The sequence below is a fragment of the Wyeomyia smithii genome, chromosome 2 (assembly GCF_029784165.1).
Source record: "Wyeomyia smithii strain HCP4-BCI-WySm-NY-G18 chromosome 2, ASM2978416v1, whole genome shotgun sequence".
Lineage (NCBI taxonomy): Eukaryota > Metazoa > Arthropoda > Insecta > Diptera > Culicidae > Wyeomyia > Wyeomyia smithii.
In genome coordinates this window covers 270,150,671-270,172,128 of record NC_073695.1, presented here as the reverse complement: position 1 = coordinate 270,172,128, position 21,458 = coordinate 270,150,671, and the positions used below count along the sequence as shown (strand labels likewise).

General features: G+C 42.3%; 2 protein-coding genes across 2 annotated transcripts; both read left to right on the top strand.

Moving 5' to 3' along the window:
• The first annotated feature begins 20 nt into the window (after positions 1-20).
• LOC129725923 (pancreatic triacylglycerol lipase-like) lies at positions 21-1,325 on the top strand. Its single transcript, XM_055682368.1, has 2 exons — positions 21-138; positions 197-1,325. The coding sequence occupies exons 1-2, from the start codon at positions 96-98 to the stop codon at positions 1,216-1,218; spliced, it is 1,065 nt and encodes a 354-aa protein (XP_055538343.1). The 5' UTR covers positions 21-95; the 3' UTR covers positions 1,219-1,325.
• A 374-nt stretch (positions 1,326-1,699) lies between these two features.
• LOC129725922 (monocarboxylate transporter 13-like) lies at positions 1,700-20,925 on the top strand. Its single transcript, XM_055682367.1, has 7 exons — positions 1,700-2,057; positions 6,347-7,461; positions 18,657-18,927; positions 18,984-19,301; positions 19,361-19,564; positions 19,634-20,467; positions 20,527-20,925. Exons 2-7 carry the CDS (start codon positions 7,384-7,386, stop codon positions 20,883-20,885), a joined length of 2,064 nt encoding a protein of 687 aa, XP_055538342.1. The 5' UTR covers positions 1,700-2,057; positions 6,347-7,383; the 3' UTR covers positions 20,886-20,925.
• Positions 20,926-21,458: the final 533 nt, after the last annotated feature.

Genomic DNA, 21,458 nt, shown 5'->3' with positions numbered 1-21,458 from the left:
TATTATTTTTAATTTTGCATATTTGATTAGATTTCGGATTGCTATATAAAGTGTTGGGCAACATTTATCCGTAGACAGTGTTAATCGTGTTCAAAATGAGGTTGTACGAATGGATAGGCCTATTATTCATTGGAACGGGTAAGCTGGACCTCTGGCCAACGGCTATAATAAAATTACATCGAACTCGTTATTTCAGCGCTCGCCCTTCCGATTGAAGAGTTCGGCCAGGAGGCGATTCCGGTTGACAATGACGGTGGCATGGAGCACATTCCAGTCTGGTCACTGGTACCCGACGGTGACGGTCGTTTGCATTTGGTCAACACCGATCCGTACGGTCTAGCCGGACAGGATGAACCTGCTCCACATTTCAATTCAGACGCTGACACCATATTCCGATTGTTCACACGCAACAACCGCAACTCACCACAAGTTATCCAACTCGGAAACGCGGGAACGCTGGGTGGCAATTGGAATGGCGGCCGTCAAACGCGTTTGATTATTCATGGATGGAATAATAACGGAGATTCTGGAGTCAATGTAAACATTCGTAATGCATATTTAGATCGTGGTGATTTCAATGTGATTACCGTTGATTGGGGAAGAGGAGCACAAAATCCGAACTACATCACGGCTAGAAATCATATTAATGCGGTAGGAGCGACGGTTGGTCGATTCGTGGATTTCCTAAATCTGAACGGTGGAATGTCGTTCAATAACGTTTATATTGTCGGACATAGTCTGGGAGGTCATACGGCTGGCATTGCTGGAAAGCGAGTCTCCCGAGGTCGGTTACACACGGTGGTAGCGTTGGATCCTGCCTTACCGCTGTTCTCTATTAACTCGCCGGGAGAGCGAGTAGCGCCATCGGATGCCAACTATGTAGAAGTTATTCACACTAACGGAGGTTTGCTGGGATTCGATCTGCCCATTGGCCAAGCTGATTTTTACCCGAACGGAGGACGAACTCAGCCAGGATGTGGGGTGGATGTCGCCGGAAACTGTGCCCACAGCCGAGCGTGGGAGTTCTTCGCCGAGTCAGTTCGAAGCGGACGCTTCAATTCGGTCCGCTGTCAAAACTTCGAGCAGGTGTGGAACGAGAATCGCTGCGTATCGAGCGGTCCGAACCGGAACATGGGCGGAGAGCCATCTAACATCGGTCTTGCAAGCGGTATTTATCATTTGACAACGAATGCGCAGAGTCCGTTCGCGAGGGGTTAGAGTGATTACAGCTTACAGCTGACTTTAATAAACCATCTGTATTATCGTGTACCGACTGAATTTATATGTATTACGAATTATAATCCGATTTTACTGTATGACCTCAATGATATTCTTTCAATATGAACCGAAATTTAGATTTAAACTTTCCTGCACTAATATTGCAATAATTTTTAACATTTATATTATCATTTGATATCAGAAATATTAGCCTTTCCAGAAATACCTCGTATGACGGCTAACAGGTAATGTCATTTTATTAACGATGGAAACGTTTCAGCGTCGCTACTGAAATCTTTCAATCAGTAATGTTGCACGGACAGCGCGCGCACTAGCAGAAACGCGCGCTTGCTGCAAATTTAGAGCTGAAAGCTGTGTTGCACATGTTGCACAACATACTGCGTCTCGTCGCTATGTAGCGACGCTCGGACTTGCTTTCTGGTTGAGCTGTCAAAATCAGCTTGTGTGCTGGTGGTGTTTGTTTACTTTTAAAGGTGCCGTTCGCGTGAAACTAGCGTCGTCGTTAGGTGCAGTTAAATATCTGCTAATTGTCTAGAGGAAGGCTTAGTTTCGGGGTAATGAATTAAGCGTGGCTGATACGAATGTGATTGTTGTCAATTAGAATAGTGACAAAGTTGCTTAAGATGCTAGGCTAGGTTGGGATAGTTGGATGAGCTGAGATATAAATAGATTTTTTGTCGGTAATAATGCGCGTAGGTTTGTTGCTTAAGAAGAGAAAACATCGCCGAATCGGTGGTTTTGGAATTCCAGACATTCTCTTAGAAACAATGGCTTTGAGCATCAATTTTGATGATTTAATTGCACAATAAGAAATTTTGGTAAGTGGCATAGACATAAAATAATTTCTATAAATAGTAATGTTGCTGAGTTCATTGTAATTTTTCTTCCTCTTAATTTCTAAAAGGTCATAACAACACGGCACTATTTTATCTATGTGTTCTCGTGGTAAACTGCGAAACGATGCATGTTTTAATAAAAATGATGGTGTTATGGAATGTGCCAAGTCTAGAAAAAGTTTTGTTTCCAAAATTAAAACAACCGTGAATGTGCAAGAGATTGTTTAATATGATTTATTCAAAGGTACAAAATACAAAACGGAAAAAAACTTATTTGTTCAGAATGTTTTTATAGCAGTTTGAAAGGAAGACTGCGATTATTTTTGTCGAAAATTTATAATAAATTTTTTCGACATAGCATTTAATATTTTATTACCTTGAGAACATATTTTATCATCTGTGATTTACCCAATGTGAAATTTGAACTTTTTACTTGTAAAGGCATCATCTTGTTAAGGTTAGTAAATGGCTGGGCAGTGCGTATCAGGAGTTCATCAGTTAAAATAAGCATAAAATAGACCCCAGTGTGAGTGAAAAGCAGAAAGTCCAGCGACTCCTATGCCTACCTCCTCGTGGTACCGACTGGGATACCAGCAACTGAGGGAAGATCGGTGAACCGGGAGGAAATTGATCGTATGCTGACGGGGAAGGAGAGGCTGTTTCCCTAGGAGGGCAGCTTGCCTGAGCGTCTGTTCTCTAGGCTAGGAGCGGCAGGCTCCGAAGCGGACGGCTGAATTATGAAATACGGTGTCTCGCAAGCTACTTTCAAGATGGTATTCCCATCGCGAGACTAGTCATCCGCAACCCTTGTACGACAGCATGCCGAAAAATTAAAATAATACCTACAATCAAGAATTGACTAAGGACCGGAACGATCGCCAACGACCTGGGTGATGAAATAGAGACGACGATTGGAAACTCGGTACATGGAACTGTGGATCGCTGAACACCCCGGGTGGCGACCGGATTCTGCTGGATCAGCTAAAACTACGCCACTTAGACATTGTTGCGATCAAGGAGCTTTGCCGGAAAGGAGGGAGGTGCGGAGAAATTGTGGGGCCAGAACGGTGGCACAACCAATAAGATGGGTACCGGCTCTATAGTGCTGAGTAGGCTGCAGAGTCGTGTGATCAAGTGGCAGGCGATCAGCAACTGGTTGTTCTACAACTACACTGTTTTCAATGTGCACTGCCCTCACGAAGGAAGACCCAATGTAGATAAAGAAGCGTTCTACGCCCAGCTGAAAAAACTACGATAGCTGCTCGCATAGAGACATCAAGATCATCATCGAGGACACGAACGCTCAGATCGGTTGGGAAGACATATGCAAGCCGGTGATCGGCCCGCACAGCCTGCGCACCGTGACAATCTGAAGTACCTTCAAGTAACCACTTGAAAATCACTTGACCAACGTACAGCAAACCAAATTGACCGTGGTCTCATCGATGGTCGGTTCTTCTCAGATATTACATACGTACGCACTAATCGCTGTGCGGATTTTGCTCGAACTGTCGATCGTATACCACACGCGACATCGCCCAACCCTCAGATTTCGGAGGAATACGCGCAACAGCTCGAAGTGGTACTCCCCACGGCGGAGGGGCTCGACGCATCGCCTTCGTACAGCTATCGAGGAGACCGCAACGGCGACACTAGGAGTGGAAGCACCTAGTGGCAGAAACGACGGGTATGACGGGGAGTGCGAGGCAGCGGTGAATGAGAAGAACCGGGCGGCATACCTGGGCAGGTCAACGAGAGAGAACAAGGCCGAGCACGGAACGACATGACCACAATTCTCAGACGAAAGAAGCGCCAGCAAGAGAACCGTGAACATTAGCTGGAGCAGCTGTACCGTGCCACTGATACGCGTAAGTTCTATGAGAGAGTAAACCAGTCTCGCAGAGGCTATGTGTCCCAAGTCGACGAGTGCAACAACGCGGATGGGAACCTTCTCACGGATGTCAGCGAGGTGGTCCACAGGTGGAAGCAGTACTTTGATGGACACCTGAATGGCGATACAGTAATCAGAAGCGGAGCAGAAACTGACCTAGGAGCAACAGATGACGGAGTGCCAGCTCCCGATGTTTATGAAGTGCTTTGTGAGATCTGAAAAATGAAGAACAAGCCGCAGGCAAAGACGAACTGCCGAGCTAGTTCTTTAATCATGGGAGTTCCAAATTTCGTGATGACAATAAACTGCCAGGCAAGTTGATGGAGGAACTCGTCTTTCCCATCTACAAGAAGGGCGACAAGGGAGTTCCGCAACTACCGCGGAACAAAATACTCTCACAGATTCTGTTCCGTCGTCTATCACCTTCAACCAGGAGGTTCGTGGGCCAGAACCAAACGGTCTTCGTGGAAGCCCGTGGCACCACGGACCAGATCTTCTCGATCCAACAGATCTTACAGAAATGTCGCGAGTACAACGTGCCCACCCATCAAATCTTCGTCGACGTCACGGCGACCTATGATATAGTCGATCGAGAACAGCTTTGGCAGATTATACACGACAACGGATTTTTGGATGAACTGACTCGACTGATCAAGTGATGTGCTACGTGCGTGTTTCTGGGATACTCTCGAGCCCCTTTGACTCATGCAGAGGGTTTAGACAAGGTGATGGACTTCCCTGTTTGCTGTTTTTGATTTTCACAAGGTCTGTTCAGCTTATGGGCTTCACGGATGACTTTGACATTACAAAACGTAACTTTGTGACGGCGGAGGGTACTTTCACCCGACTGAAAGCCGAAGCCGGACGAATCGGACTGCGAATTAATGCGCCGAAAAAAAAAATACATGCGAGCGAGAGGCTCCAAGGAGAACAACATCAGTCTCTGTAGACAGCGATGAGCTTGAGATGGTCGACGAGGTCGTGTATTTGGGGTCACTGGTGACCGCCGACAATAACACCAGGAAAGAGATCCAGAAACGCATCCAGGTTGGAAATCGTGCCTACTTTTCACTTCGATCGAGTCGAACGCGACGACGCACGAAGTTGACGCTGCACATAACCCTGATAAGACCGGTAGTCCTCTACGAAATCGAGACAACAACGCTTTTCGCGAAGGACCTTAACGCTCTTGGAATTTTCGAACGGAAGATGCTGCGGACTATGTATGGTGGAGTACAGACGGACGACGGAGAATGCGAAAGTCAATAGGTTGCGGTGTGCCGGTCATGTCGTAAGGATGCCGGACGACAACCCTGTGAAATCACTTCTTTTCACTTGCGGGTGATGAGGGAAACTGGTGAAACACAGACCAAAACCGAGCAACATGGCGACAACCTCTTGATACAGCACGAGCCACCATGGCTCTCGTCTGATTGGTAAAATAAGGTAGGTATCCTGTTAGGGCAAAACGGTGTTGATGCCACAATTGGCCGACTTCGAGCCATCACTTCGAATTTGCAAAGGCACAATACTCGGTAAAAGTTGATGCATCAACTGTAGAAATGCTATTTCATGTTTACTATAGTGAAGCAAAATAGAAAAGGGTTTTCACAGGGAACACATTTTCTATTTCCGAGTCTTGTGCTTCTGGAAAATTCGAAGTGGTGGCTTGAAGTCTGCAATTTGTGGCTTCAACACCGTTCCACCTTAAGACTAATTCTACCCTTACTGGTGGGTATTTTCGAACTATCTGTGCGTTTGATGGCGACAGTAGCAACTTCAAAGACACGTAAGTCCAGCACTTACTTTACAGGTTGCCTCAGAATATTCTCTGGATTAACTTATCGAACGATACACAGCAATACGTCAATTTATATCCATAGCTTTCAGGTTTGCGGACTGTAAGACACAAAATAGCCAATAAAACTTTGCAATAAAACCATCTAACATTTATGGTAATACATTATTGAATTAGTTGAATATCATCTCTACTAGAGCCAGAGACAACGTCAGTTTAAATGATTGATTGGAAGATAGAAGCAACGCTAGTACTGACAAAGATACGGGTAAAGATTCAAACAAACATCACATGCAAAAATTCACGACTTGAAATGATGCTTCAAATCTTGAGAGAAGTGAAAATCTTGATTATTTTCGAGAATCAAAATCATACTTCAGTGTGTTTACATTGAATGTAATCACTTGCAACTGACAGAAAACAACCGCCTCACGTGAGCATGAGTGTGTAATTGATATGGTTTCTGATACTGAATCATATGACCTTTCGAACTTGCGGAAATCTTACAAAGCTTAGAATCGGATATAAAGATAAGGCATTAATTCGCGTTTTTTTTTCATTTTACTTTTCTGTCACTACCAGATAGCCGCTATATCCCCGGCACCGCCAACATTAGACGTTCCGTTTGTGCCGCTGGTGCACCAAAGCGGATGATGCCAGGCAAGATAAAAGGCTATTATCGCGCAGCGCGGCACACGGCCGGTACGATTGAGCCGGCGGCGCTGGGCGCAGTTTATCAGCAGGACCACCAACCTCGTGATTTGACCGTGCGCAGACGGCAGAAGGGGACGACTTCTGGGTATCGCACGGCATTGTGTTAGCGCTGTTCAGTATAGCGTCGAACCTCGAATCGACACTGCCTGTAGCTGCATGCCTGTGCTCTGATTAGGCGAGCGGTTCGAAGATTCTCAAGTTGGACAGAGGGCTGCCTGCAATGTATCGTACTTTGGACAATCAAAAAAATAGTTCGCTGCTGGCATAATTTATGATAAATTATGCGAACTCTTCGTTGGAAACCTTCGGATTTTTTGTGGAACCTAAAGTAGAGGCTGAGTGAAACAAAGAGCTCTGTTTTGATTTGAAAATATACCATTAAGTAGAAAACTACTACGTGAGTCGGTATACTATTAACAAACAGCTGAATCTAATGTGAAAAAGTAGATTGTAGAGGGAACGAGTGAAGTGTTACGAATAACTAAACGTAATCAGTCTAATCAAAAGTGATAATGGCATTTCGGAGCGGTGTACGAGGGAATGATGTCGGGTGCATCGGTACAGCGTGGCTGTTTCTTGTTCGCAGGTCATTGTAGATCTGAGAGTAGTGCATCCGTGGACGTGGAGATTCTTCACTATCCACGATCGGCTGGCGTTAGTGATTGACAGTGATGTTGCGAACCTAAAATGTTACAGGCTGTTCTCTTAACGATACGCTTTATGTATTGTGTATACGATAGTTGCAGAATCATTTTGAAAAACAAGTGCGCTCTTCCAGCTGATAGCTGATAATATAGAGCAGGCAGGAGTGACTACGTGACTGTGTGAAGATTACAATTGTTTGCTCGGGTCAAATTGCACTGTAACAACAGGTGTACACGGATATAAGATTTTGCTAAGTAACAATGGCCGAACTTGCTCAGCTGCGGCCCCCGGACGGCGGCTGGGGATGGATGGTGGTGTTTGCCTACGGAATGGCTAATGTAAGTGTGGTTTTTTATGATTTTCAATAATGTTTACCACAAGATAACCTTTGAATGGAATCGTGGATATATTTATCGTACCTTAAGCCGCATTGATTTGGCTTGTGATTCATGTAGGCTCAACATTTCATTCAATTTATAACAGTTTTGTCAGTCTATTTTTTCTATTTTACCAATTTTTACAACGATTGATTATCTTTCCCTGCTCACGATACTAAGATAGAAACACGCGCAACCCTTGTTTACGAATGTACGCAGTAATAAATTCAGTGGAAGGCAATAATTATATTCATATCAGACATTTTTGCATATTTACGAAAATCAAAGTCCTTTGTTTGCTATCATTATCACTGAACTGCTGAGAAGCTATGTTATGTATTTCTAACTTAGCTCCGCAGTCCATCAGAATTTCCTACTGCCCCTCTCGTAATACAGTCAATTAAAAAAATATCTGACTCTGATAGCTGATCTATTGAAAAGTGCCACAATAAAAATCCCCAGTTCATGCTCTGAAACGTGCTTTAAAGTAACATGTGTGACCGATGACATCACTCAATTAATCGCCAAGTTGAACACTACCGACTCAATTCGTTTCCCCTTATATCCAAAATAATGTGTGACAGGTGTAACCTATATTGCATGCATGCTGTTCTATGCATCCTTAACACGCTTCCCGAAAGAAATATCTTGATACTAATTCGAATAAATTTTTTTTTCCATTTTTGCCACAATTGCAAAATTATGAATATAAATACGATTGCTTGAATCTGCTTAATAACCATATGTGGAAAAATAAATAAAATTACCAGGCCTCCCGCATTGCTTCAGGCAAAATAAAGGTTGTCATGTCTAGCTAAGCTAACGATAAATAAACTAAATCCGATCCAGCCTATCACATTTGGATAACAGTCTGCACATCAGTTTTTCGTTTTTAAGTTTTTTCTTCTTCAGTACGAATTAGCATTCATAGCATTCTTTTGCACAATTCTTATGTCTTATCATATCTAGCTAAGCAAACAATTAATAAACAAAACCCGATCCATAACAGTCTGCACATCAGTTTTTCGTTTCTGTGTTTTTTCGTCTTCAGTACGAATTAGCAATCATAAGTTTCTTTTGCACAATTCTATCAATTCACAATTCTTTTTTCATTTAATTTCAACGAATTTCAGAGAATATATGTTAAAAAAATAACAGACAGGATATTTATTCCTGAGTCAATTTTAATTGAGGCAATGTTTATTGAGAATCTTTTCGATTCGTTCCAGATCTTGGAAATGAGCTATTCCGGAACTGCGATTTTTAGTGACACCATCCGGGTCGGTGAAATAAATAAATCCTAGTGTTGCTCTTCAAACCACAGCCACAGAAGGACTACCAAACGAGATATTTCTTTGCAAACTTCGACAGTATGTGTTTGAAAATCTCTGCAACCATTCTTCTACTAGTTGCCGTGTCATATTCCTACCAGGAAGCCGTTTATAGTCTGCCTTGACTAGGCTGACCAGATTTATTCAAGGCAAAAACGGGACAAATGGGTTCGGAAACGGGACACATGGGAAGATTGATATTTGAAACTGCTTATTAGCTTACGCATACAAACAATTGATCATTGCTTTGATAAACATGCCTCATTCTGTACAGTATAAAGCATTGGATGAAATTTTACGGAGAAAATAGAGATTTCTGGCGATAAGATCGTAAGAATTTGGATTTTCCAGGTTCTTTCCAGTGGCGCGGAGTCTTCTTGGCACAAAATTGACTCAATAATATTGACAAATTCCTTGCAGCTTACAAACTTATTTTCCAATTAAAAAACAAATCTCAATGAAAAGCTTCATTTCGTAAATTTTTAAAGGAATACCAAAAAAACAGTACGAAATGATAAAAAACGGGACGGTTGAAAATGGACGGAAAAACGGTACTGTCCTGTTCCTAGCCTAGCCTTGACGTTAGTTTCATCATCCTGTACTACGTATTCAAACTTAGTCAGCATCTTCACGTACAACTTTCTCGATCGTTGTCTGGCCGACTTGTTTCGATTATCGTCACGATTTGGAGTCACCACTTCTTGGAAAGTCAACAGTTCGGTTCGATTCAGTTGTAGATGACACTTCCAGCCAGCGTTGCAAACCTTCACTGTCATGAAAGGATTTTTAGTCGAAATTGAAATCTTTGAGTTTCAAAGAACAAGCTGATAATAAAAGAGACTTTAAGCTCCAATCATTTGACAGTGATTCTGTTATTTAACACACGCTGTGTTACTTCAGCGATGTTTATGTCGTTGAGAATGTAGATGCCTGTATAGTTCATCGACTTCATGCAATGAATTGGCTCAAATCAAATAATTTCGATAATTAAGCAGACATCTCATTTCTTTCAATGACCGGACTTTCATTGAAAAGTGACACCGCTGACGCTGAAGATTGCTTCGGCTTGAGACAGTGAAAATGTGGTTTTTGTCACTTTCGTTTGCAGTATCGAAAATTTGCAGCACTGCTCCCATCGACATCTCGGATGGAAAGTTCTGCTAGCCACTCTTTTCGTCGTTTTTGCGGCCTTCGGATTTCGATTTCCCCCCGACCATGTCGTGGTCGACGTTGCGTTCTCCAAATACTTTTATTACGTTGGTGACGGTTGATTTGGCCTCCTTCAACAAATTTGCCAACTTGGCGTACGAGTAGTCCGGATTTCTTAATGCACGAAAAATTTTGATGCGCCATTTTCACAGCTGAACATTTGCTTGTCAAAATAGAACATAAAGCATGATATCATACACAAAGATGTGTGTAAAAAGAATGAGGGGTGTTCAGTTTTTTCATCCACAAAAATTCATTAATACATACATGAAAATAATACGGCAAATTGAAGTTGACCAATTCTTGACCGTTAAACCCTCTAAATGAAAAATATAGAATATGAGACTTCGAAAATATGCGGATTTAAAAAATGAAAATGACGGACCAAAAACGAAACAAATTGAAAATCAAGACCTTCAAAACAAGGAATAAAATGTACAACGAGATAAATATATTGCTCCTATTTAAATCACGCTGAGTAGTGAGGGGCAAAAGCTCACCCGGGACAGAAGTACGCATAAGCCTTTTAATTTAAGAGCAAGATAAACTGGCAACCTTGTAAGAATTTGCAGCATGCATCTTTTTGCGACCTACAGATTTCGATTTCCCCCCGATCATATCTTCCTGGAAGCTAACAAACGTTTTCCAGATTGGCCACCATCAAAATTTTTTCCAACTTAGCGTGCGAGTAGTTCGAAATTCGCGAAACGCGAAATTTTGCTTCTACGCCATTTTCACAATTTTGAATGAAGAGCGTTCAGGTTTTTTTGATATACGATTAAAATCACGGCAAGTTAACCAATTGTTGATCTAACACCCTTTAAATGAAAAAGCTAGAAGATGGGGCTTCGAAAATTTGCTCAATTAACAGAAGAATATGACGAACAAAAAACAAAATAAAATGAAAATAAAGACCTTCGAACAAGGAACAAAATGTACAACGATATAAATATATATTGCTCGTATTTAAATCACGTAGAGTAGTGAGAGGCGAAAGTATGTCAGTTGATCACAAAATATGTGTAATGTAATCACAAAATATTCTGTTGGAAAGGTGCGTAGTTATGAGGTGAGTTGTGTTTAAGCAGTTTTGATCTTATTTTCTCAGTTTTGGAAGTTACAATTTACCTTTTTGGAAGCCACAGAAACTCAAAAACAACACAGAACCTAAAAACTTTTGTGGTTCGTAGGGTGATTTTGTTTTGCCAAAAATATTTTGGAGTTTGCAATGAAAATCAAACCAGTTGAAAAACTCACTTTAAGGGAAAAAGAACGCACTCATTTTTTGTAGCCGTAAGGAAAAAATGTGTTTAATAACGATGCTTTTGTACAAAAACAACTAGAGAATAACCAGTGATACACAGAGAGGTAAAAAAAATCTGTTTCTTCATGGATAAAGGTAGCCAGGGCCAGATTTTTGAGTTTTCAAAATTTCAATCTTTCAATTTCAATTTTAGGAGTAACAAATATGTCCATACTGGTTTGACACATACAACATACATACAAATGAAACACAAATTTCTGCAAATCTCGAGAACTAATCGAGTAAATGTAACCAAATTTGGCAGGTGAATATTTTTAGGAGTAACAAATATGTCCATCTTCTTCTGGAAAGGTGGGGTTTCCTACAACTCAAATTTTTTCACAACTCGAGAACTAATCGAGTATATGGAACCAAATTTAGCGTATGGCGGGTTTTGAGGGCAAGCAATATTTTAATGGTGGTTCAACACCCCTTCCACTTCTTGATGGCAGGCCAAATCAAACATAAATTTCTATGGTGGTTTGACACTCCTCCGCACTCTGGAAGAGGAGGGAGGTCTCCCATACAAATTAAACAGATATTTCAACCAGGTTTTTTGAAAGGCAGCTCAAAATGATCGCGTCGATGCACAGGAGCCAAATCTCGACTCCAGACGCCATTTTTCAATTCAAGATGGAAACTTCCGGTTTTTGATATGGGTGTTTCCGGAATCAGAATGACGCCCAAAAGCCAAAAAATGTCTCTAAATGCCATGGGCGCAACTACGGGGGGGCTAAGGGGGGCTACAGCCCCCCCTAGAATTTCCCAGAGAATAATTGTAGTCAATATAAATACATCCCATGTGGTCCCCGTGGTTCGGTGGTTAGCGATGTCGGTCGGATAGCTCTCCCACACGGTTGTGACATCGGGTTCGATTCCCGATCAGGTCGAGGATCTTTTCGAGCTGGAAATTTTCTCGACTCAGCACTGGGGCACGGTGTATCGTTGTACTTATCCTACACATGCAAAATGTGCCAAAAAACAATATCGATAACGAATTCTCTCAACTAATCTAGTTGATCGAGACCGCACAAGCCCCCCAGGCTTGCGTGCGATATTGTTTTTTTTTATAAATACATCCCATACTTCCTATCAGAGCATCAAAATCAACAAAAATTGGCTGAGAACTAGTACTGTGCCCAGGATCGATTCTCAAACCTAGCTCTCTTACTTTCTTACTAATAAGACGAGTGCCGTGGTGGCTCGTGCTGTATCAAGGAGTTGTTGCCATGCTGCTCGGTTTTGGGCTGTGTTTCGCCAGTTCCTCAGACGTCTCATCACCCGCAAGTCTCTTTCGATCTGGTCGAGCCATCGCGCATGCTGCGCCCCCTAGTCCACAGGGTTGCTGAAGAGAAGTGATTTCACAGGATCATCGTCCGGCATCCTTACGACGCGACCGGCCCACCGCAACCTATTGACTTTCGCCAGCTGTGCAACGGGGTTCTCTTCAAGCAGCGCGTGCAGCTCATGGTTCATGCACTGTCGCCATTATCCGTCGTCTGTCTGTACTCCACAATAGATAGTCCGCAGCACCTCCTGTTCGGAAACTCCAAGAGCGTTGAGGCCAGAAGCGTTAATGTATCGATTCCGTAGAGAACTACCGGTCGTATCAGCTACATCGTCAACTTTTTACTACGTCGCACTAGACTCGATCGAAGTGGTCATGCCAATACCCCCACCACAATTGGTGCGTACGTTTGTATGTCTGAGAAAAAAGAGCCGTCGATTAGAACATGGTTAATTTGGTTTGTTGTACGTTGGTCAGGTGATCTCCAGGTGGTTTCGTGGATGTATTTTTGGGGAAAGCAGGTTCTTCGGACTGCCAGTCTGCGGGAAGCTGCGAAGTGCTTATATATGTTTTCCCTAACGACCTGAGCGTTCATGTCCCCAATGACGATCTTGATGTCTCTACGCGAGCAGCTATCGTAGAGTTTCCCCAGCTGTGCGTAGAACGTTTCTATCTTTATATCGGGACGTCCTTCGAGAGGGCAGTAGGCATTGAGGATGGTGTAGTTGTAGAACCGGCCTTTTATTCTCAACAAACACAACGTGTCGCTGAACGCCTGCCACTTGATAGCACGACTCTACATCCTGCCCAGCACTATAAACCCGGTACCCAGCTCATTGTTTGTGCCGCCGCTCTGGTAAAATTGTGCCCTGCGGCCACAAATTCGGCGTACCTTCTCTCCTTTTCGGTAAATCTCCTGGAGCGCAACGATGCCGAACTGGTGAAGTTCTAGCTGATGCAGCAGGATCCGGTCGGCATCCGAGGCGTTAAGCGATCTACTGTTACATGTACCGTGCTTCTAATCGTCGTCCTTATTTCGTCACTAGAACATTGCGGGTAGTTCCGGTTCGTTTTCATATCTTGATTGTTCGTAGTATGTTTATTTTAGCATGCTGCTTTACTAGGGCTGCGATACCTAGTCTCGCGACGGGGCCGCCGTCTTGTGTGTAGAGGCGAGACACCGCATTTCATAGTTCACCGTCCACTTCGGATCAGTCGCTGTTCGAGCCGCCCCCATCCTGGAAAACCAGACGCTCAGACAAGCTGCTCTCCAAGGAGAACAACTACCGCTTCCCTGTCAGCATACGACCAAGTTCCCACCGGTTCCCCAATCTTCTCATGGTTGCTCGTATTCCAGTCGGTTCCACGTGGAGTTAAGAATATGGCATTATGCCTTGGACCACACTGGGACCTATTTTATGCCGAGTAGCACGGGTGTACTGCTGGTACGCGCTGGGCAGTGCGTTTACCAAACCTAGTTCGCCTCAATATCGAAACAGTGTCAGCTGAAATAGATGGTCAAGATATTCAATACATCTTCGGAGATTTATTCCCGGTTGAAGTGATTTTGTCTTCTACTACGACACTACTTAATGCTTTTTAAAATAGGCGCATTGTAACTCTTTTTCCTATTTTTTTAAATGAAGTGTATGAAAACTAGCCCCCCCCCCCTAGAAATTTTCCTTAGTTGCGCCCATGCTAAATGCCATTTTGAAATCCAAGATGATGACTTGCAGTTCCTGAAAAATAGCGGAACATGACTAAATACCACCCAATATGGGTATTTCTGGAATCGTAATGGTGCACAGAAGCCACAAATCGACCTTAGACAATTGAACTGTAAGACGGCAACTTCCGGTGGATGAAAAACAACCAGAAATGGCCGATTTCCATCCAATACTATTATATCCGGAACCAGAATAATGCACAAAAGCTAAAAATCGATCACAGACATCATCTTTTATTCAAAGATAGCGACTTCCGGTGTCTGGCAAACAGCCGAAAAGGACCAAATGTCATTCAATATAAATGACCACAGGTCAGAAGTTGACTTCACATGCCATTTTGAAGTCCAAGATTACGACTTTGGGTTTCTGGAAAACAGCCTAAAGTGACCAAATATCACCCACTATGAGTATCTCCGGAATCAGAAGCTTAAAATTTACCTCAAGATGGCGACTTTTGGGTGTTCTGGGACGCTCAGGGGCCAGAAATAATCTCCAAACTCCATTTTGAAATCCAAGATGGCGACTTCCGGTTCTAAAAACAACCGAAAAAGACTGAATATTACTTAATATGGATATTTCCGTGACCGAGATGCTGCATAGAAGCTAAGCGTTGACCCTGGACACTATTTTGAATTCGAAGATGACCACTTTTAGTTTCTGGAAATACCAACCAAAATAACTTTAAATATGGGTATTTCCGGAATCAGATTGATGCCAGAAAAACAGCTGAAAATGATCGAATACCACTCGACGTGGATATTTTCAGAATAGGGGTGATGTACAGAAGCCAAAGGTCGAGGATGTCATTCCAATAAAACTAATCATTTCAAACGATTTGTCTTTTGACTTTGATCATATCCTATGGCCGATTCGTCGTGCATTTGCAGACTTTAAACGAATCGCAAGGAATCAATGAATTTAGAATGTTTAAAATTATTAAATAAAGCACAAAAATGGGCGAGACGAAGTTTGCCGGGTCAGCTAGTTAAAAATAAAGTTACTCCCACACGTCATTGGTAATATGCTTCCAAAATGGTCCTTTCGGAACAGATTCCACTACATCCAATGGTCATAGAAACAATTAAATATAACAAGGTTAAATAGCCCAAGGCGCTATTTTGAATTCCAAGATGACGACTTTCGGTTTCTAGAAAACAATTCGAAAATTACCTAAATAGTACCCCAATGAGGGTTTTCCCAAAAACCGGAAGTCGCCATTTTGAAATCCAAACGAGCGTCTGGGGTTTGTTTTCCAGTCTCTGAATATCATCCCATTTTAGGGGGAATATAACCAAAACCAAACCGAAAGCGATAAAAACGACCTGTGGAAGTAATTTTATGAACTTTGAACTGATAATTGTGAGATTTTGTTTGAATATTCCAAAAATTCCTCATTTTTTTAATACTTTTTCATTTATTTGTCAACAGACAAAGTTCTTACAATAACGACATTTACTAAATTCAATAAACTAACTTATAAACTGAAATAACACAAAACATTTCTTATACAGTGCTTGTTTTTAAAATATGAAACATGCTGCATTGTGTTTTGGTAGAAAGAACACCGTACGATAGCGGAGTAAATTGGATGGACCAGGGAGCATTAAAGCGCTTAAAGGCAATGCACGTTTTTTAAGCTTTCAGCTAAACGAAACAAAAAACCCAGTTGCGACGACGCTTTGCTGTATAGTTTTAGGTCATCTGCTTAGGATAATTCCATACATTTGTAAATCGAATGAACGTCGTTCATGAACAGCAGAAAAAAGAATGGCGCAAGGGTGCTTCCTTGAGGAACGCCAGATGCAACGGAGAACAAAATCACCGTGCAATCGCCAAAGTTCTGCCAGTCAGGTAGGAGCGAAGCAAAGTAAGCAAGTTGTCGTTAATTTCCAATTTGTAAAATTTTGTCGAAGCAATCTTGAAAGTTACGGAGAGATCATCAGCTTAATTACCGCGTTTAATCTCACGAATAATGAGCGATGTAAAGGTGATCAGAATGGTCGTCGTCGAGCGCTTGGGAATAAATCCATGCTGGTTCGGAGAGATGACGTGCGGAAAATCAAGAACCTATTTGCGAAAAAAAAAACAATTTTTCCAAACAGCTTGGAGACAGAACTTAGTGACGCGATTCTACGATAATTACCAAAAGGAAAGATGAATGAACTTTTCCAGCAATCGGGGAAAACACCCGTTGTCACAGATTAGTTGAAAACCTTAGCCAAAGGTGCTGTAAAGCAAATCTAAACATCGTTTGAAGAGATACCAGAGATACCAGACCCAGTCGAAATTTTCATCTGATTTCCGGCTGCAACCACCATGTCTCTATCAATAGCGGACGGAGAGCCGAACAAGTTCATGATAGGAGCATTATTTGTAAGTATTCAGTTTTCAATATGTCGGTTCGATATTTTCTAAGTTTCCTACGGACCGCCCATCTAAGTCTGTTCAAGTGTTTTATCTGAAGTTGACCAGATTGAATTGGGTCTTGCGGTTAAGTTTTTTAGGCACACACTGGTTAAAAGCGTAAATTAAAACATTACACACAGGGGCGGACGAAGAGTAATTTGAGCTGCAGGCGAAAATTGATTTGATTTTTTTGATTGATCATTGTTAAGTTTATGTTATGAGCATTTTTAAAGAAGTAGGCACTGCCAGGCAGTCCTTGAGAAGTTGATAACCTGCCGAACATTCAAATTATTACCTATTACCTACATATCATTCTGTTTTTTTTTTTTTTTCAAATTTTTCGCTCACTCATTTGGCGTCCTTCGATGATTGATGAGCTGGCGACCGCCTGCTTCGCCTGCGCGTTAATCCTCTCCTGATTACACATCGTCGATACTGCGGAGTTAGCATCGTCACATCTAAGCGATGTGGTCCAGTCGACACTAGCTAGAAGTTTGTCATTCTCACAAAATCTGCTTTAAAAAAAATCGAGTAAACAGTTTTGACGATTCCTTCCAAGCGATATTCAGGATTTATTTCTAGCGTCATTAGTAGACGTGGATGATGTCGAAATTTGACAAGCGGTGCCGGAGCTTGTAAAAGCGAACAGCTTTGTCCTAGTTCCTCGTTAATAAAACACAAATCAAGCAAACGGTTGATGACGTTCAGAATACCGTTCACTTGTTGGAGCCTGGCAGTAGAATACGCATCGAGTAAAGCAGATGATGCTTGTCTGATCAAGCAAGAATTTTCGGGGAATCGAGAGTTGTTAGTACCGTGGAGTCATGATATCGTACTAAGATTAAAGTCGCCCAAGATGACTAGGTTGTCACTAGCTCGCATACATATCTGGCTTTGGAACATATGTCCGAAAAATCGGATTTCCAAGAATGAGATATTGTTGTTCGGGGATTACTGACGCTTGAAAATAGATAGGTTACTCAATATTTTGGTGCTAAATGATTCAAAGAAAAATTGCGAAAGTTTCAGGAATTTTATTTTTTAGAATAAAATTACAGCAATTAGGCGCAACGATTACTGAAATATCGCAGAGAGTTATCTTATTCAAAGTACCGATGCGATAATAATGATACTTTGCGAATCATTTGACCAAATTATTCTGAATTTGGAGCTGCGTCTATCGTTCTGTGAATATCACAAATATATTATCGAAGGCAAATATCAATTGAGTGATGAATCAACCAACCAAAATAAACAGAAAAGCTATCGAAAGACAAAAAGCAACAAAGACAAATGGGAATATATTGGAAAACATATAAAATATAAGATAGATTTAAGGCACAATACACAAAAACATAATTGACGGTCTATGCTAAACTATAGGTCCAAAATGAAAAACTAATAAACTAACTTATTTTAATCTCTTTCGGAGAGTTTTCGACGTTAATTAATAAGCAATTTGTTATGAAATACCCAAAAAACACTAGCTAGAGCGACACTCAATGTTCGTTATCTTCTAATTTGTTGGAAAAAATCCCAGCTCACCATTATCTACGATTCACTACAAGGAAGCGGCAGCGGTGACTGTACAATCCGTAAAGTTATCTATAACTCAAAATACGCATACAGGCGCATGCCGCGCTTGCAGACACTTCCAGCTGGTGGGACTGTTGCATGATAGCATGTTTTTTTAATCATAATACCCTAACCTGCGTCACAGATTTTCCACAGATTCACACGTGATTTTAGTATAGATGGTGCTTATCAAACTCTTGGGTAATCCTGGTAAGAGATCGAACGAATTTCCTCGTAGTCTATTTTTTATAGGAACATTGTTCAGAGCATATTGATAAATCAGTAATTTGACGAATTCGATTTTTCCTCACCCGCAGATCATGATCATCCCGGTGCTGCAGAGTTTTGGTCTGATCTTCAAGGACACCTTCAAACAGATTAACGTTTCCGCCACGGGCGCTTCGCTCATCATCAACCTGGCATCGTCGGTCGGAATGACGTTCGGCCTGTTCAACGGTCCGCTACTGCGTAACTTCGGCTTCCGGAAAGTGGCCGCCGCAGGCGGAACGATGTTTTCACTGGGACTAATGCTTACCTCCACCGCACAAACGTTCGCGCATTTCATCATAACCTATAGTATTATAGCTTGTACGATGATTACACTTTCTCTTGCGAATACGCTAAATGGTTCGATTTAATTTTAGCTCTCGGGATGGGGTTTTGCAATTCGTCGTTCTCGCTTGCGTTGAACACTTACTTTGTTGTTCGAAGAAACAAAGCGGCCGGAATCGCAATGACCATCACCGGGTTGGGACCGATTCTGTTGCCCCAGCTGGTCTCACTGCTTGTTGGGCTGTACGATCCACGGAGTTGTTTGCTCATCATTGGTGCACTGGCTACCCATATCATCGCAGCATCCCTGCTGTTGCAGCCCGTCAAATGGCATATGATCCCGGTAGAACAGAAGCATGACTCCGTCACTGGGAAAGACAGTTCCGACGATAAAAGCTCCGCTGTTGATGGTAAAATTTTTCCCGAAAGTACAGTGTAATGTTATTCTATCTTTATTTTTTCTTTAAAGCGATTGTCCCAGTGCAGAACTGTCGGAACAACACCGATAATGGCATTTGGGAGGCCGAATCAGACACCGAGGAAGGTTACCTAGAGGAACAAAGCTACCTCACCGATCACGAAACTGACGCCCAGAGCATCTACGGGTTTGAGCTGACTTCCCAAATTCGAAGGCGCGATTCGATAGCCGCTCTTTCGCGAGCCAAAAGTGAAGGTTCGTTTCGTAATTGCTGCGCGATTTTAAGCTGGAAATTGTTATTAATTCGTATACCGTTTTAATCAGTATTTCATCCCGTACAGAGGCGTCCATCGTTGGTTGAAAACTTGACCTTCAAATCAGGGTCACAGAGTTTGGGCACCACACCTGAGAAGCGCCGTTGGTTTCAGGCCGATTCAGATGAATCGGTGAATTTGGGAAGCTCTTTGAAAATTTTCGACGAGCGAGAACGAAGAAATTCAATGGACACTGTAATGCCTAAACGCAAACTGTCCGGCATCTTTACAGGGCGACGCCCGTCCATTAAAAGATGGTTCGAAAAATCGGAAGATTCAGTTCATTTAAGTAGTTCACTACGAATATTCGAAGCTCGTAGAGGTTCTCATCCGAGCCTCCGCGAGAGTTCACCAGCGCTTCCAACAGTTTCAAACTCGAAGCTTCCAGTTTTAAGTGAAAACCAGGGTCTCACGGAGGACAATCGTTTTCCCTCGATTATGCGTCAGCTGGATCGGCCTAACGCAACGCGACCATCCGGGTCGAAAACTACCACCTTCAAACTGGACAACGTCGACGGTGATATTCCAAATCAGCAGAAGAAAACCTTTGCGCAGAAAGTTGTCGCACTGTTTGATCTCACCCTGCTGAAAGACAAAATTTATGTTAATATGATGCTAGGAATGGCGGTCTCTGTGTTTGCCGAGATCAATTTCTCACTCATGACTCCTTTCATTCTGAGCGATCTGGGCTACCGTACGGAACAAATCGCGTCGATAATGTCGACGCTGGCAGTGGCGGATTTGATATTTCGCTTTATTTCGCCGTTTGTTGGAGACTTCCTCAGATTGTCACCGCGGATTATGTACATGATTTCGCTTAGCATGTTGATAGTGTTTCGATTCAGTAAGTTTGCTTGAATTTGTTGCTTTAACTTTAACTTAAACTGTTCTCCTATATTTTAGGTATCCTCATAGCACGTAATTATGCCGAAATGATTGCGGTTGCTTTCTTCCTGGGAGTGGCGAAGGGCGTTCGAACCGTCTACATGGGCTTAGTGATACCTAGTTATATACCGATTAAACGACTGCCGTCGGCCTCCAGCATCCAGATGATGATGAACGGGGTAATCCTGATGATGATTGGTCCCCTGGTGGGACTGATTCGGGACCTGTCCGGCAGCTACTCGAAAAGCATTCTACTCATCAACGCGTTCACTATCGTAACGCTGATAATGTGGGCGATCGAAATGGCTTACGTGAAGCGGAAAAGCCGCCAGAAACAGTTGGAGGCCGCGGCTGGCGCGGGTTTGTGTGATAGGTAGTATTTTGTATTTAGAATATATGCTGTGTTCTTTTTGAGCATATCGGCTTTCAATTCATGGATGTATATCGTGAACTGTCCCACCAGAAGCTGTTACTCAAATTATTTTTTACAGTGGTATTAGGCTTAAAATCACCGCAAAATGCCCGAAAATGGTAAAAAGTCAAGAGACGTTAACCTTAGAGTTGTCAGAAGCTGCTCCCAAGGACCAAGAATTATAAAGAGAGCAAATTACGGTCCTGAAGGCAAGCAAACAATACATGACTCTTCTGAAGGTTAGGAAATAATAATTTGAACTAAGCCTTACTTTGCTAAAAATGGTTCTGAAGGTTAGAAGACCGAAAGCAGACGAATTACCTACATTAGGGTAAGGCAACAGAATAAATTGCTCCAAATTTTCTACTAGAAGGTATGCAATCTTTCTGTCCAAAACAGTTTCCGTGACTTCATACCTTTTAACTGTTTGTTGTGAAGTATAAGGTCCTAGTAAGCGATGGCTCGAAGTCTTTATTTTTCCCTTTCGTTGCGATTGGGTTACAGTGTAGTGTGCCTTATAATAATAAAAAATAATATT